A 14,505-nucleotide genomic window follows, 5' to 3' on the forward strand; every position below is an offset into this window, starting at 1 on the left:
TGGAGTTCTCAGGGTTCTCACACAAAAAAAGTTCTCATTTGATCCCTTTACTATATATATATATATATATATATATATATATATATATATATATATATATATATATATATATATATATATATATATGGGCAAGTTCAAACGAGAACCACAAAAAAGAGCGAGAACTGCGAGAACTTATTAATTTCATATTTTTTATGCATTTAAATGCAATAAATTACATGCAAATGTTAATTAATGTTCATATCATTAATAAACATATGCACATCATTACACCAAAACCAAACATATGTTCATTACGACAAATCATTTGTTAAATTGTTAATGATTGGAATTTGTTCAAATGTTCACAAACAAATATGTACATGTGAACGAAAATCCATATATTTGATTATATACGTAAAATATAATTTTTTTCAAACTATTTTATGTTGATTGTTACTCTCCATTAACATTTATGGGTGATTCAATCTACTCACATGTAAAAATCTTTGTAAATTAAAAGTTCTCGCAGTTCTCACCTTTTTTGTGGTTTTCGTTTGAACTTTTGACTATATATATATATATATATATATATATATATATATATATATATATATATATATATATATGATCAAGAGAGAAGTAACCAATCGGGGGGAAGCAAAATTTTTTTTTTTCATTTTTTGAAAAAACTTTGTTCACGAACATTATAGATGTGATGAAAATATGAACATTTAGTAGAGACACTTTGTGATAAATGTTATTATTTTGGCGGGAAAACGCTCAAAGAAGTAATATATAACAATTATCGTGTTTTTCGAGCGTATGTTGAGGTTTTAGCTATTGGGGTTTATAGGGTTTAGATATTAAAGTTTAGAAATTTATGGTTTAGGGTTTAGATTTAGGATTTAGATTGAGTTTTTAACACGAACGGTTTAGAGTTTAGGGTTTGGTATTTTGGGTTTATGGAATAAACCCAAAACCCAAAACCCTAAACTCTAAATCGGGCTAAATTTTACTTCACAAAACATGAAGAAAAAAAACGTTCATATTCTTCACGAACAATATTATCTTGAATGTTATTTTTGTCGATCGTTTTCCCGCCTAAATAATAACATTCATCACGAAGTGTCTCTTCTAAATGTTCATATTTTCGTGTGATCTTGATGCAGGAAAAAAAAATTCAAAAAAAACAAAACAAAAAAAAAAATTTGCTTCCCCCGTTTTCCCCCGATTGGTTACTTCTCATTGATCCTGCCCATATATATATATATATATATATATATATATATATATATATATATATATATATATATATATATATATATATATATATATACACACACACGCACCCCTTGATATATGTGTTTTCTCCATGCTCGCTAAAGTTGAGGCTAACAAATCGATTAACATTGGATTTGTTTAATTGAAAAAAACCGTGGATTTAATCTTGTTATTAATCCAATGGCTACGAATTGTAATCAAAACACGGATTCATTATACAAGTTCAATGATTAATCCAATGGCTTGGCGGTATCGAGGTCACTCTTACAACCTTGAGGTTGAGGGTTCGAGTCCTGCTTAGGACATTTCGTGGTGTATATATTCGTGTTAGTATTAGGTCGGTGTGTGAGTTTGCTTTTCAAAAAAAATAAAAAATCATAACCATAACCAAAACTAATTGTTACAACTCGAATCCAACCATAAACTGAGAATTGAAGCTGTGATTTTATACTTTATCAGGTTTGTCGATCTATGTTGGGTTCGTATCCATATATAAAGAGCCTTAACATGAACGATACAAATTTACCATGTTTATTTAACTTCTATTCATTTTTTCATAGGTTTTATGCAGGGCATTAGGTGGAAAGGTGGGGAAATCACATAGTGGTTGGGATATTGGGCTTAGAAATGTGAAGATAATTAAAGATAACTTCCCCTTCAATTTTCTTGAAGATTTGCCCGAGATTCCTCCGGTCCTCTCGATCATCGAGTGCCACCAAGATGAGGTACGTACATCTTTTTCATTTTACATCTCTCATGATAGAACCTTACGTATAGGTGAAATGTACGTTATCTTTATGAACTAGAAAAAATTCGACCGCGCGTTGCTGCGGTTGTATTCGACGCGCGGTCGAATTTGGATATACGTTGTTTGGTACCTAATATATCTAGTAGGTTGAGTTGTTTGTTGGACGTGTATGTATATGTATGTAAAGCTTTTTTAACGATGTCCGTTTCGCGTAAAGTTAGTCGCGTTGTGTTCGTAAAATTATTTCGAGTTGAACGGTGGTCTCGGAAAAATTTAACGCGCACCGAGCGAGAATATAGGGCCCGTTATTTAGTGTTTGTTTAACGGAAACTAAAATATCGATATGATGTAGTTAGTTTGGGTAGTTTATTAGAGGGGTGTGTATGTATTGAATATAGTCCGAGGTATTTAGCGTTTTTTTAGAAGTGTTCGTTTCGCGTCTAGTTAGTCCCGTTGTGTTCATTAGATTTTTTTGAGTTGAACGGTGGGATTGAAAAAATTTAATGCGAGCCGGGCGGAAAGATATGTCCCGCTGAAAATATGGGTGGAGTTTGTTTAAGATTTTTAAATAAAATATGTATTTTACACTTTACACCCCTGTTTTGAGGGTTTTGGGTGTAAGTTTTCACATTTTTTAGGGGGTTTTTTTGGTTTTTTTCCCCCTTTTTTTCCTCTTGTCGTTTTGGACGAGAATTTTTGGGGGGATGGGGTCAAACGACCAAATGCTGTGTGTTGATTAGTATGTAGTGGTAATGGTAATTAGACAAACATAAGCATATACGAGTTTTGAACATAAAACGTACTTATAAACATAAAACGTACTTCTAATGTCCTAAAGAATGTTCAAAAATAGTTAATCTTTGATTTGTGATAAATTGTTTGTCACTTTTTGTCTTTGTATGTAAAGTAAATTTGAAAGAAAGTTATTAAAATTCAAAGGGATTATATATTTGAAGGTCACTCAAATTTATCGTTTTATGTTTTTAGGTCACTCGTATTTAAAAATGATTTTGTAGGCCTCCCAAATTTATCATTATGTGTTTACAGGTCGCCTATATTCGAAAATGATTTTGCTATGTAATCCAAGTTCGTGTATTATTTCATCGATACCAAATCTCGCTAATATCTCATTTGAAAAAATGTAAAAAATAGCACAAATAACCAAGTTTTTCTTAATTAACATTATCTACATATTGTGATTAGTTCATACCAAATACACGAGTATTTACCTTTTTTATAATTTTTTACAAAGGATTTTAGTAAGATTTAATGTATATATATATATATATATATATATATATATATATATATATATATATATATATATATATATATATATAACAACATACGAATCTGATTGGCCTACAAATCATTTTTAAATATAGGTGACTTACAATCACGAATAGTTAAACTTGAGTGATCTACAAAATAATATTTAAATATGAGTGACCTATAAACACAAAACAATAAACTTTGGTGATTTCAGGATATACAATTTCAAATATAAATGATTAAAAGGGGTGAGGATGGAGGGAGAACTACTTTTGAGAGAGAAGGCCTGAAAATAGGTTTACTTATACTTTAGACAAACATAAGCATATACGAGTTTTGAATATAAAACATACTTCTTATATGTCCTAAAGAATGTTGAAAAATAGTTATTCTTTGATTTGTGATATATTAATTGTCAATTTTATATTTGTATTTAAAGTAATTTTGAACGAATTTATTAAAATTTAAATGATTAAAAGGGGTGAGAAGGAGGAAGAACTACATTTGGGAGAGAACTCAAAAAATGAATAAACTTATACCGACTCACACTACATATTAAAAAAGTCACTCAAGATACTCACACATGAGTATAAATTATAGTTTTCTAGTTCTCTTATAAAAATAATTCTTTCTAGATGCTTTCACTTATTAAGATAAATAATAAATGAGAATAAAAACATGTTTAATTTATATTTTAGAATTGGACTAATAGTTAATATAAAAAAAGCAATGTGGGTATATATTTAGGACATAGGAGTATAAGTTATCATGAACAAGAAGCTTCAACCACTTAAAAATTCTGTTAAAGTTTTATCTTCACTATTGAAAATCCTTCAACAACCTAAAACATCTGAATGAACAGTTTGTTCAAGTTTTGTTTGTACTTGTGTATAAAGCACATAATAAAATAACTTATGGAATTTTGCATCAACTATTGAACTTGCATAGGTGTGGGAGGTGCCAATGGGAGCTAATGTCTTGGCGTTCTCGGACAAAACAGGAGTCGAAGTGTTCACTGTTGGAGATCATATTTTAGGGATTCAAGGTCATCCAGAGTACTCGAAAGACATTTTAAACAATCTCATAGACCGTCTTCTCAATCAAAACTCCATTGAGGTATGAATATTGAATCAATCTCTACTATTTCGAAATAAAGCTTTATATATCAATGTTTCTCTAACCATATCAAGATAGCGTCGTGATTTCTTCATAAGATGTCTCATGTTCAAATCTCACCAGTAGTAGTATATCTTGGGTCGGCGTGAAAGGGTCCAAAATGGTCACTCATTAACGTGATTAGACTGCATACATCAAAGTAAAAAATTTATAACGTACATAAGCTTCAGATGTTTTTTTTTTTTTTTTAAAAAAAGCAGAGTTTCACCTGATCACCTGATAATGGTTTGGAGAGCAATTAGATTTAACCATAAATCAGAAATCTTTGATCATTCATGGTTCAAAACTAAATAAGAATGAATATGAATATTACAGATTGGAGTTGCAGAGGAAGATAGGTCAAAACTGGAAATTGCAGAGCCAGATAGAAAACATTGGCAAGAAATTTGCAAAGCATTTCTCAAGAATGCGTACATATATCCTAGTTTTAATTGAACAATGGAGTTAGTGTAATTAATATATGTCCTTATAGTTAAATAAGATCAACAATAAAAAGGATCATTTCTGGTGAGCCAGTTCTCCATATATGATCTTCCGATAGCTCTGCCATTTCGGTGATGGGGTGGTTGATGATAATGAGAAAAATGTGTTTAATAATAATAATTTCTCAAAAAATTACGAGTAATAGATTTTGTGTATTCGATTTTGTGTTAAACTACACTTTGTTTTTGAATGTATTTGATGATATTGACGAATTTGGTACGAGTATAGAAAGAACTTTGGGGGTTTGTTTTGTTGAGAAATTTTGTTGTTCATGGATGTTAAAGAAGATTTGGTTACATGAATGTCATAGTAGAAGAAATGGTAAACCGACTATTTTATCCATCATGTGCGGTGCAAGTGTTAACGTATGTTAGAGACAAACATGACTAAACTTGCAAGATTTGCATACCTCGATGACGATCTTGCAGAAAAAAGTTTGGTGACGATCTTGCAGAAAAAAGTTTGGTGACTAAACGTGCAAGATCATACAAACCACATGGACTATCTACGTAGTTTTGTCTTCGACGCATGATTCTTTTTTAACGCCATCAAACGCTCCTGTTCAGCGCATCTGATTTGAATTTACTAGTACACACGTAGTACATCATAATGACAGAATGTTGTTAGTTGATTTACTGCGTGAGTGCAATGTATATATATACTTTACACACGATTTACATATAAATGTACATGTTCAAACGCGTATTAATAATAAAATGAACATTTCAACAAACTGTAAGTTAACATTCAGCTATAAAGTTTTGCCATTTCAACAAACTTACATAAAACAATAAGGAACAAAATTTATTTAAAAGACCGCACCAAATTTATCTTTTTAAGTCTCATCTTGAACAATCATTAATCCAGTTAAGTTATCGATCTTCGGAACAACATATCTACAGGGTGAAATCTTTGCATACTGCTTTATCGACATCCAAAACAGCCCTTCTTTTCTCAAACCAAGTCTATGAGGACTTGCCCTAAATTTCTTAAGAACTTTAGCATTATCCAATAAATACTTGACCGCCTTTTTATCACATCTCATCCAAAAAAACCCAATTAAGATGATTTCTTCAAGATTTGACTCGAGACACCTCGCTGGAAAATTTGGTTCCGTCCAACCAAAGTCTTGCGGAAGACCCATTTCAGACGACGAAGACTCATCATAGTGATCACAATCCTAACAACCAACATGTTAATAATAAGATGTCAATTATTTATTTATTATAAGAAGATAAAATTCAAAAACATGTCCTTTTTTTATTTGAAAAAAAAAAGATCACCTTCTCTATTGTAAGAGATTGTAGATTCGGGGAGTTCTCAATTATATTAAACAAGAGTGTCCAATCACACAATCGGGGTATTTTCAAATGCAACCGGGTCAGATTGGGCAATATGGGCACATTATTAAGATGAAATTTGCTTAGCGCCTGCAGGAAGATAAACGGGTCAGATATTACATAATAAACAACACTAAATTATTAGTAGCTTGTTGAAGTTAAGTAAGCTTACGTAAGTCATGGCTTCGTCTAAAGCAAGGGACTTTACTCCATTAATCCATTTCAAAAGAGTATATGCGCGGCTAACATCCTCTTCGGGTAACATATCATAACAACAATTAAACAGACAAATATTTGCATTAACAGGTGCACATGAACCCTGCACAACAAATTGTAACCCGTACTTATCCTCTATCTCGATGCTTTCAAGATTAGGGGTATTAAGAAAGATTAAGGGAGTTGTTATTGGATTAGCATTACTAATCATGTTTCCCCAGAAACTAATATCTAATATTTTAAGTAACGGGCATGAAATATCATAAACCAGATCTTTATGATAACGTTGAGCATTAAAATCTCTCATTCCACCCAACTCTAGTTTCTCGAGTTTAGGGCAATTACGAAAGAGCTTTTCCGTTAGTTGTTTTGGAGGACCACTAACGGTAAAAACGAGAGACTTAACGTTTGGGAAACAAAAGTCGTTAGGGACCGTTATTGAACTACAAACAGTTGAATGAAGGTCTAAGTGAGTAAGAGTGACACATGAAAATAGGATTGAAGGAATTTCAATGGAGAAAACGCTGATTTGGATCTCGCGCGCTTTTAGTCTAACGGAATTAGTGATCAAAGGATACAAGATAACATCCCATGGTGCCTAATATTCGCGGACGATATTGTATTAGTTTCGGATTCCCAGGATGAGCTTAACAGAAGGATAGAGCAATGGAGGAGCGCCCTAGAATCAAATGGCCTACGGATTAGCAGACTTAAGTCGGAGTACCTTAGATGCGATTTCAGGACGAGCGAAGAGGAACAAGAGGATATTGTGGACGTCCGAATTGGGGACCAAATTTTACCTCCACAAGAGTCCTTTAGATATTTAGGCTCGATGCTTCACAAATCGGGAAGGATAGATGAGGACGTGACACATCGTATACGAGTAGGATGGTTGAAGTGGAGGGCAGCGAAAGGGGTATTGTGCGACAAGAAGGTACCCCTCAAATTGAAAGGGAAATTCTTCAAGGTGGCAATCAGACCGGCCATGTTGTACGGATCGGAGTGTTGGCCAATGACGAAAGCCCAGGAGAGAAGGATGGAGGTGGCAGAAATGAGGATGCTTAGGTGGACGTGTGGTAAGACAACGCTAGATTTGATACCAAATGGAGTTTTTAGGGAGAACTTGAAAGTTGGGAACATAACCAACAAGCTGAGGGAAGGACGACTAAGATGGTTTGGACATGTTTTGAGGCGCCCACTTTTAGCCCCGGTTAGGAGAGTCGAGACCCTTGTTGTTGGGGGCGTAAGGAGAAGGGGTAGACCCAGACGTAGGTTGGAGGATAGATTGAAGCTTGACATGAAGGAGCTCTTATTGACTGAGGACATGACTTCTGATAGGAATTTGTGGAGGAGTAGAATTAGAATAGATGACTAGGCTTTACATTTTGTTTTTTTTTTTTTTTTTTTTTTTTTTATATATTTATATTATATTTCCTGCCTACTTGCTTGTGTGCCTATCGTATTGGCTGTACTTGTATTACGGTTATATTATATATCTATGCTTATTGTAGCATTTTCAGAGGATTTATTGCACTTTATGGTTACATGTTTGTATTACATTATATAGCAATTAATTTATACATACTTACATATCACATGCTTTTATGCTATCATTGTATGCTTATTTGTCTATGTTTACATTGTATACCATCTATCTTATACTGCATAGTATACCTACATGCTTCTTACCAACATGTTTTCGTATACTTATTGTACTTACATGACTGGTTATACTTGCATATTTGACACGCACATATTTTAATTATATGTTATATTACATTATTTTGTTACATGCTTTATTTACCTATACATATCGTATTGATATATACTTTATTCATGGTAAAGTTTCTTTTTTTTATCTACTTTACTTGTATATTTTTACTGCACATATTGGAATTCATGGTTCTTTATGGTCGGAGGTCCCTAGGAAGCAGCCTCTCTGCTCTACAGAATAGGGAGGGACGACTTCCTCTACCTGGGGACCGATAGGTATCCGTGGGTGGAGGAATGACTTCCCTTTTACTTTAGAGTAGAGGAAAGGACTGTCTACATCTAACCTCCCCCATACTCCACTCTAGTGGAATTGGGTATTGTTGTTGTTGTTGTGTTGTTGCCAGGAGGAAGTTTTTGACTGCTATGAAAATGAATTGAGATTTGAGACGATTGTAATCGATCTAATATTGTCTTTATGTGATCGATTACGTGTGGACTAGACCGGGACTCGATAGATATATGAATACGTTGAAGATTGACCCAAATTTTCTCCCATCTCTTTGATAAAAGAGACGTGGAAATAGCTTCTTTGGTTGTAAGCAGAGAGATTATGCGCAAAAGAAGCTCATTTGGTAAGTTGCTGATTCGGTCCATTGAAAACGAATTATAAGAAATAGTTTTTGATAGAGAAAATGGTTACACTTAAAGATTCAAATATAGGGAAGAAAACTAGATGCACCTGAGATTGAGATGATCTTTTTAGGTAAAAGACTAAGTAGAAATGAAACTAAGAACAATTGTAAATAAAACACAAATTTAGAATGAAGATTCTGGATGAAAACGTCAGTATTTATACGGGCTTCACTACGAACCAATTGCGAGTTACATCTGAATTAAATGGTTTCAATTAACAACGATATTATTAAACAGCGAATTAAGGGAATTTATTAGTCTGCAACGACCAACGATACAATTAAGCAGCGAATCAAAGGAATTTATTAGTCTTCAACGATCAACGAACAACAAAACAATAAACAGAGAATTAAGTGAACTTATTAGTTTTACAACTAACAACTTATATAATAAATCAGTGAGTAAATGCACAATATCCCATCTACCTAGCTAATGGTCGTCTAACCAACTGATCCAACAGAACCAAGACATTCTTACTAATGACCCGGATTGAACCTACGACACTTCCCAAATGACCATGTCTTCACTAACTAGGCTACTCCACAGATATATATGTGTGTGTGTGTGTGTGTGTGTGTGTGTTGTGTGTGTGTGTGTGTGTATCTATATATATATATATATATATATATATATATATATATATATATATATATGTATATATATATATACACACACACATTCAAATTCTAACCACAATTCATAGCCGAAGCAAAAGCATGTTGAGTGTATTTATTTATTTGCAACTAACAACCAGAAAAGAAAATTAATACAAAAGGATTTAAATATAATCTAGACTAGATATTAGACTGTTAACCATAAGAGCATGTGAATAGATATGCTTAAATGACTACTTCCGGGCGGACCTATATTTCAAAAGGAAGAATACACTGGTTTTACGTTAATAATTAAAATTAAACAAGTTGACCAAAGAAACCATTTGACCCGATACAACCTGAAACCAACCCACTAACCTATTTGACCCTGTTCAACTAAATGGGTTACAATGACAGTGTGCGGGTTAACAGTATCAAGGTTAAGGTTAAAACACTGAATATGTATATGTAACCAGACCATATGCGGGTTGGATATAATTTACCACACAACCTTAAATGTAACTCTATAATCCATTAAGGTTAATACAACTGATCTGAACAAGCTTGACCCACATTCCACTTTAATCCACATGGTGCAATTAGTAGGAAAAATGTACAGTCTAACTAAGAATTAACAATTCACCACTTATATTTGAAAAAATAATTATTCTCACCACTTATATTTGATAAAGTTGTTATCAACCTCTCACTTATCTTTCTTCATACATATATACATATCCATATAACAATAACAATAACAATAACAATAATCATGATGATAACAACATAATAAAGGGTAATGAACTAATGATCTATGAAATCTTAGGGTTTAATTTCCAATGTCCATTCTTATTATAAAGAGGACGATAATATGATCTCCGTATCAATATCCATAAATCCTCCTTGTTCAAGATTAATAAGACCATGGGCGGCTTAACCTTATGGTAAATGCTTGATCCGGATATCTACAATTCGACAATTGCATACAAAATACACCATAAGTCCAGAGACAAATTCTAGACCTGGCAATTTGACCCATTCACTCATGAATGGGTTGATTTAATATAATGTTTCATCTCTAACAAGGCATAAGGTTCTAATAAAATAGATAGAAAAAATGATAAATAAATGGGTCAAACGAGTTTAATGTTTTCATAATCCTACTAAACACCAACTGTTAACAAATAAATACAACAAAAAAGGGCTTTTGGGTCACCCGAACCAAACCCAAGTAACTACCAATATAGAACAATGACCTAACCATGTGTTTACATGTCGGATGACTAGTCCCCGACCAATCAGAATTTTGAAGTGGTCCGAATGGACAAGGCCAAATTGGTCAAGAATTACCAATGAATGGGTCAAAGTGACTCAGAAGTTGGATTTAGTCAGTCAAAGTGATATTTACTCGGTCAAGATAAGTGAAAGTCAGTCAAAAAACAGTAAAATCAAATCTGTTCAACTTCTGATTGTCCCCGAATTTATCAACAATTCCTTACAAGGTTATAACCGACTAGTCCCCAGCTAGAAACATTAACAAACCTTGGACCTAACCTGCGAGACCCACCAAATTTTCCATTTCAAATACATATTAAAAGAATAAAGACGTACTCATCACTGAACATCTGGATCGTCTATGTGGATCTGTTTCATGCATGTGTTTTCCGAACGGCTGCCTAACCATTTGAATAACTAGCCCCATATTATGTTCCTACAGTTAATAGACTTCTTAATAAAATTTCAATAAAATACCTTTAAACATCTAAAACTAAAACATGTTTTTCTACCCAAAAAAACCCCTTGGGAGGAATGATGTGCAACATAACAATTAACAAGTTCCTGATTAGTGTAAAATGTGTTTTTATGGGTGACATACGGGGAAACGGGGGAACTTATGATTTAATAAGATTCACACGCTAAGCACTGCTCCATTGAGCACTTGTTGCTACCGAACCATGAATTACAATAATTAAATTCAAGTTTTACATATGCTTTTATCATATCTAATTGCATACTTACTAATTCCAAGAACATAAATCCACAATGTATGAATAGCAGAAGAAGGTGCATTACTTTATGACCAACATACTTTGCTCTAAGTAGGTATTCACTTTCACTATATAGCTACAAATCAAAATCAAAACTAAAATAAACAGAATTAGCAAAGCTTAGATTTCATAATTCTTAAACAGTTGACTACACAAATTATTTTTCATTAGTCCTTTATTTTATTATAGTATAAAAGAGCTAAATTTATATCAAAACTAGCATTTACCAGGTCTAAATATCTATACAATAGAGAAATTAATAATTAATAATCATGTTAATATAATTATGATAAAAGATACAAGAAGGTTACCTAATCGGAGGTTGAAACGGCGGGAGCCGGTGAACAATTTGACGGCAGCTTTTCTGGACTTACATGAGTCGGATCGGGTATACAGTACTGGATATAATTAGTAATTTAGTATAGTAACCTTAAAACTTGAGATTGTAGCTCAAATTGCCCCTATAGTTTCAAAAGTTTTAAATGGGTACATGATTTTACACGAGGTTGAGTTTGACTCGTTACGAGCTTTGGAAAATACACTAGGGTTGGGGTTCGTCGCACGTTACTGCGGACCCAATTTCATTTGCGGTAAGGTGTTTTTACGAATTTGTTAATGTATATGCGTTTAAACTCAACAATAATTGTTTTTGGAAGTGTATCACTCGCTTTGCGTAATTGTTTCATAACTTTAATTCAAATACATAAAAAATAGTGAGTGATCGGTATCAAAGAGGAAAATTTTAATTATAAAACAACGAATTTATCCAGTGATAACCTTTAAACTTGTCATTAAGAGTTAAATCAAAAATAGTGGTACACTAAGTTGGTTGAATGATACGGAGTATTATGATCAGTGTTGTAAATCTCCCGAGATCTCCCCGAGATCTCGTTTTTAGAATGCAACCGAGACGAGATGTTCATCTCCCGAGATTTCTCGATCAACGGGGTCAAACTTAGTCAAAGCCACGATTTCTCGGATTTTCTTGCCAATTTGTAAGATTTTTTTATAAAATTCGAAATTTCTAAGATTTTCTCGCTCATTTCTCGGATATTTTTGTAAAATCTCGTAAAAACGTTTATAAATATACATATATTTATGTTCTTATGTATATTTTATTTAAAAAACTATAAAGTCAACGTAAGTCAACGTCCGAGATCTCCCCGAGATTATCCCGAGATGCCGAGATCTCCCTAAAAAGGTCCAAACGAGATCTCCCCGAGATCCGAATTCTCCAACCTTGATTATGATAAGGAAATGGTTGACTATTTTCAATGTACAATGAATTTAAGTGTGTCCGATTTTCTTAAAAAAAAAAAAAAAACCTTTAATTTTGTCACTAGAAAAGTATAAACTTAAAGATTAAAAGTTAGGAATAAAAAATGAGAAAGAGTTTTAAAATTTAAAAAGGAAAATAAAGTATAAAAAAAAGTTGGGATCAGTAGTGGCGTAACTTGAACCCGACTACAGAGGGGGCGAGTCTAAAAATTTAATAAATTTTTCATTGTCAGCAGGGTCAAACACTAAAAAAAAAATTATCTTTTGGTAAAAAAAATTAGTGAAAATTTTTTTTTCTCATTAAATCCAGGGGAGACGGGCGCCCCCTTTGAAATACCTTATGTTCCACGCCTTCGTATCACCAGTTTGAGAAGAAAAAGGAGGAAAAAAGCGAAGGGCGGATTCAAACACAGATTAATCGGAATACTCGCATGATCACTAGCTTGGCTAACGTTTGTTTTTATTTAGTTAGGGAAATCAATTCTCAAATAATTACGATTAATAATAAAAAATATATATAACGTGATGATATAAAGTGATGAACAGTAAGTGGCGACTCTATGTATTGACTCGTAGAGTCACGAGACACCGCTAGTTTGAAAATATTTTGTTGAACTTATCATTTAAATTGTATAGGACACCACTAAATTTAAGTGTAGGACCCCATATATTTTTTGAATTTACAGTTTTTCTTTTAAGATCTATAGGACATGACTAAATTAAACACTCGGAGGCCGTATATTTTTCGAATTTGTAGTTTGTTTAAAGGCAAACAACCACTAAAATAATATTCAAATATAATTGGTACTAGAAAAAAAAAATTGGACCCCATTGAATTATTCTAGAATCGTCACTGTGAACAGTATTTTTGTTTTTAGTACCTTCATTTTTAAGATATATATGATATATGATATGATATGCTAGTGAAATGATCCGTGAAATCACTAGTTTGTTTAAACGGAACAGTTTAATGATATGTTTTAGGTATTAAGTGAATGTAATACTAAAGTCATTTAGTTTAATGAACCGTGGAACCAAGGATTCCGACTAAGAAAGTTGTCGTTTTTTTACAAACATATTGATATATTTAATTTGATCAGAATAAATAAACTATATTTATTCACCCATCACCCTCTTTCAATTTTCATCACAATCACTATTTCTTTGTTATAAAAGCCTACATTATAACATTTTATTGAGATGTGTATTTCGCATACATATGTAACGTACTTAATCCTGTAAAGAAAACCCATATTTGAATAATAATAATATAATAATTGTAATTATAATTAATTATAATTATAATTATAATTATAATTATAATTATAATTATAATTATAATTATAATTATAATTATAATTATTATAATACTAAAGTTTGCTTTAAAAATGAGTTTTTATATTTTTAATAATAATTATTAGTAAATAACAAATGACTTTTGCAATCTTTTAAAATTAAAATACAATTATTTTATAAAGTTTGTACAATATTCTTTAAAGTTTGAATATGTGTTCATGTGGTGTTTTGTAAAAGATTGTACAATTTTTTTAAAGTTTGTACATATGGCCATGAGGGTGTTTTATTAAAATGTTGTACATATTGCTTCAAATATTGTACATATGGTTATGGGGGCATTTTACCACAATGTTGTGAGGTGTTTTATTATAAGGTTGTACATAATG

The 14,505-nt window shown here is 32.2% G+C and overlaps 2 protein-coding genes across 4 annotated transcripts in view; one reads left to right on the plus strand and one right to left on the minus strand.

The window, feature by feature from the left end:
* Positions 1–5,187, plus strand: part of LOC139851761 (gamma-glutamyl peptidase 3-like) — a 7,432-nt gene extending 2,245 nt beyond the window's left edge. Inside the window, exons 2-4 of the mRNA XM_071840922.1 lie at positions 1,824–1,988; positions 4,232–4,399; positions 4,775–5,187. Of these exons, the coding sequence (XP_071697023.1) occupies positions 1,824–1,988; positions 4,232–4,399; positions 4,775–4,894 (453 nt within the window). The 3' untranslated portion in view covers positions 4,895–5,187. The remainder of the gene's footprint in view (positions 1–1,823; positions 1,989–4,231; positions 4,400–4,774) is intronic.
* A 399-nt stretch (positions 5,188–5,586) lies between these two features.
* Positions 5,587–11,940, minus strand: LOC139851762 (F-box/FBD/LRR-repeat protein At4g26340-like). 3 transcript variants are annotated; one of them, XM_071840924.1, is made up of 6 exons: positions 11,857–11,925; positions 11,571–11,640; positions 11,109–11,208; positions 6,455–6,601; positions 6,226–6,372; positions 5,587–6,122 (listed from the first exon to the last, which is right to left on the minus strand). In XM_071840924.1, the coding sequence occupies exons 4-6, from the start codon at positions 6,545–6,547 to the stop codon at positions 5,778–5,780; spliced, it is 585 nt and encodes a 194-aa protein (XP_071697025.1). In that variant the 5' UTR covers positions 6,548–6,601; positions 11,109–11,208; positions 11,571–11,640; positions 11,857–11,925; the 3' UTR covers positions 5,587–5,777. The 3 variants fall into 3 exon arrangements, with proteins under 3 accessions (XP_071697025.1, XP_071697026.1, XP_071697024.1); XM_071840925.1 differs by lacking the exon at positions 11,571–11,640 and having other exon boundaries at positions 11,857–11,940; XM_071840923.1 differs by lacking the exons at positions 11,109–11,208; positions 11,571–11,640 and having other exon boundaries at positions 5,588–6,122; positions 11,857–11,937.
* Positions 11,941–14,505: the final 2,565 nt, after the last annotated feature.

This window comes from Rutidosis leptorrhynchoides, chromosome 6 (assembly GCF_046630445.1).
Source record: "Rutidosis leptorrhynchoides isolate AG116_Rl617_1_P2 chromosome 6, CSIRO_AGI_Rlap_v1, whole genome shotgun sequence".
Classification (NCBI taxonomy): domain Eukaryota; kingdom Viridiplantae; phylum Streptophyta; class Magnoliopsida; order Asterales; family Asteraceae; genus Rutidosis; species Rutidosis leptorrhynchoides.

What these genes read in the sequence shown, in the direction of transcription:
- LOC139851762 (XM_071840925.1), bottom strand. Translation starts at nt 6,547, where the DNA reads ATGTTACCCGAAGAGGATGTTAGCCGCGCATATACTCTTTTGAAATGG. An exon ending in TAGACGAAGCCATGACTTAC is followed by an intron (nt 6,373 to 6,454) that starts GTAAGCTTACTT and finishes ATCTTCCTGCAG; the next exon opens with GCGCTAAGCAAATTTCATCT. An exon ending in AATCTCTTACAATAGAGAAG is followed by an intron (nt 6,123 to 6,225) that starts GTGATCTTTTTT and finishes GTTGGTTGTTAG; the next exon opens with GATTGTGATCACTATGATGA.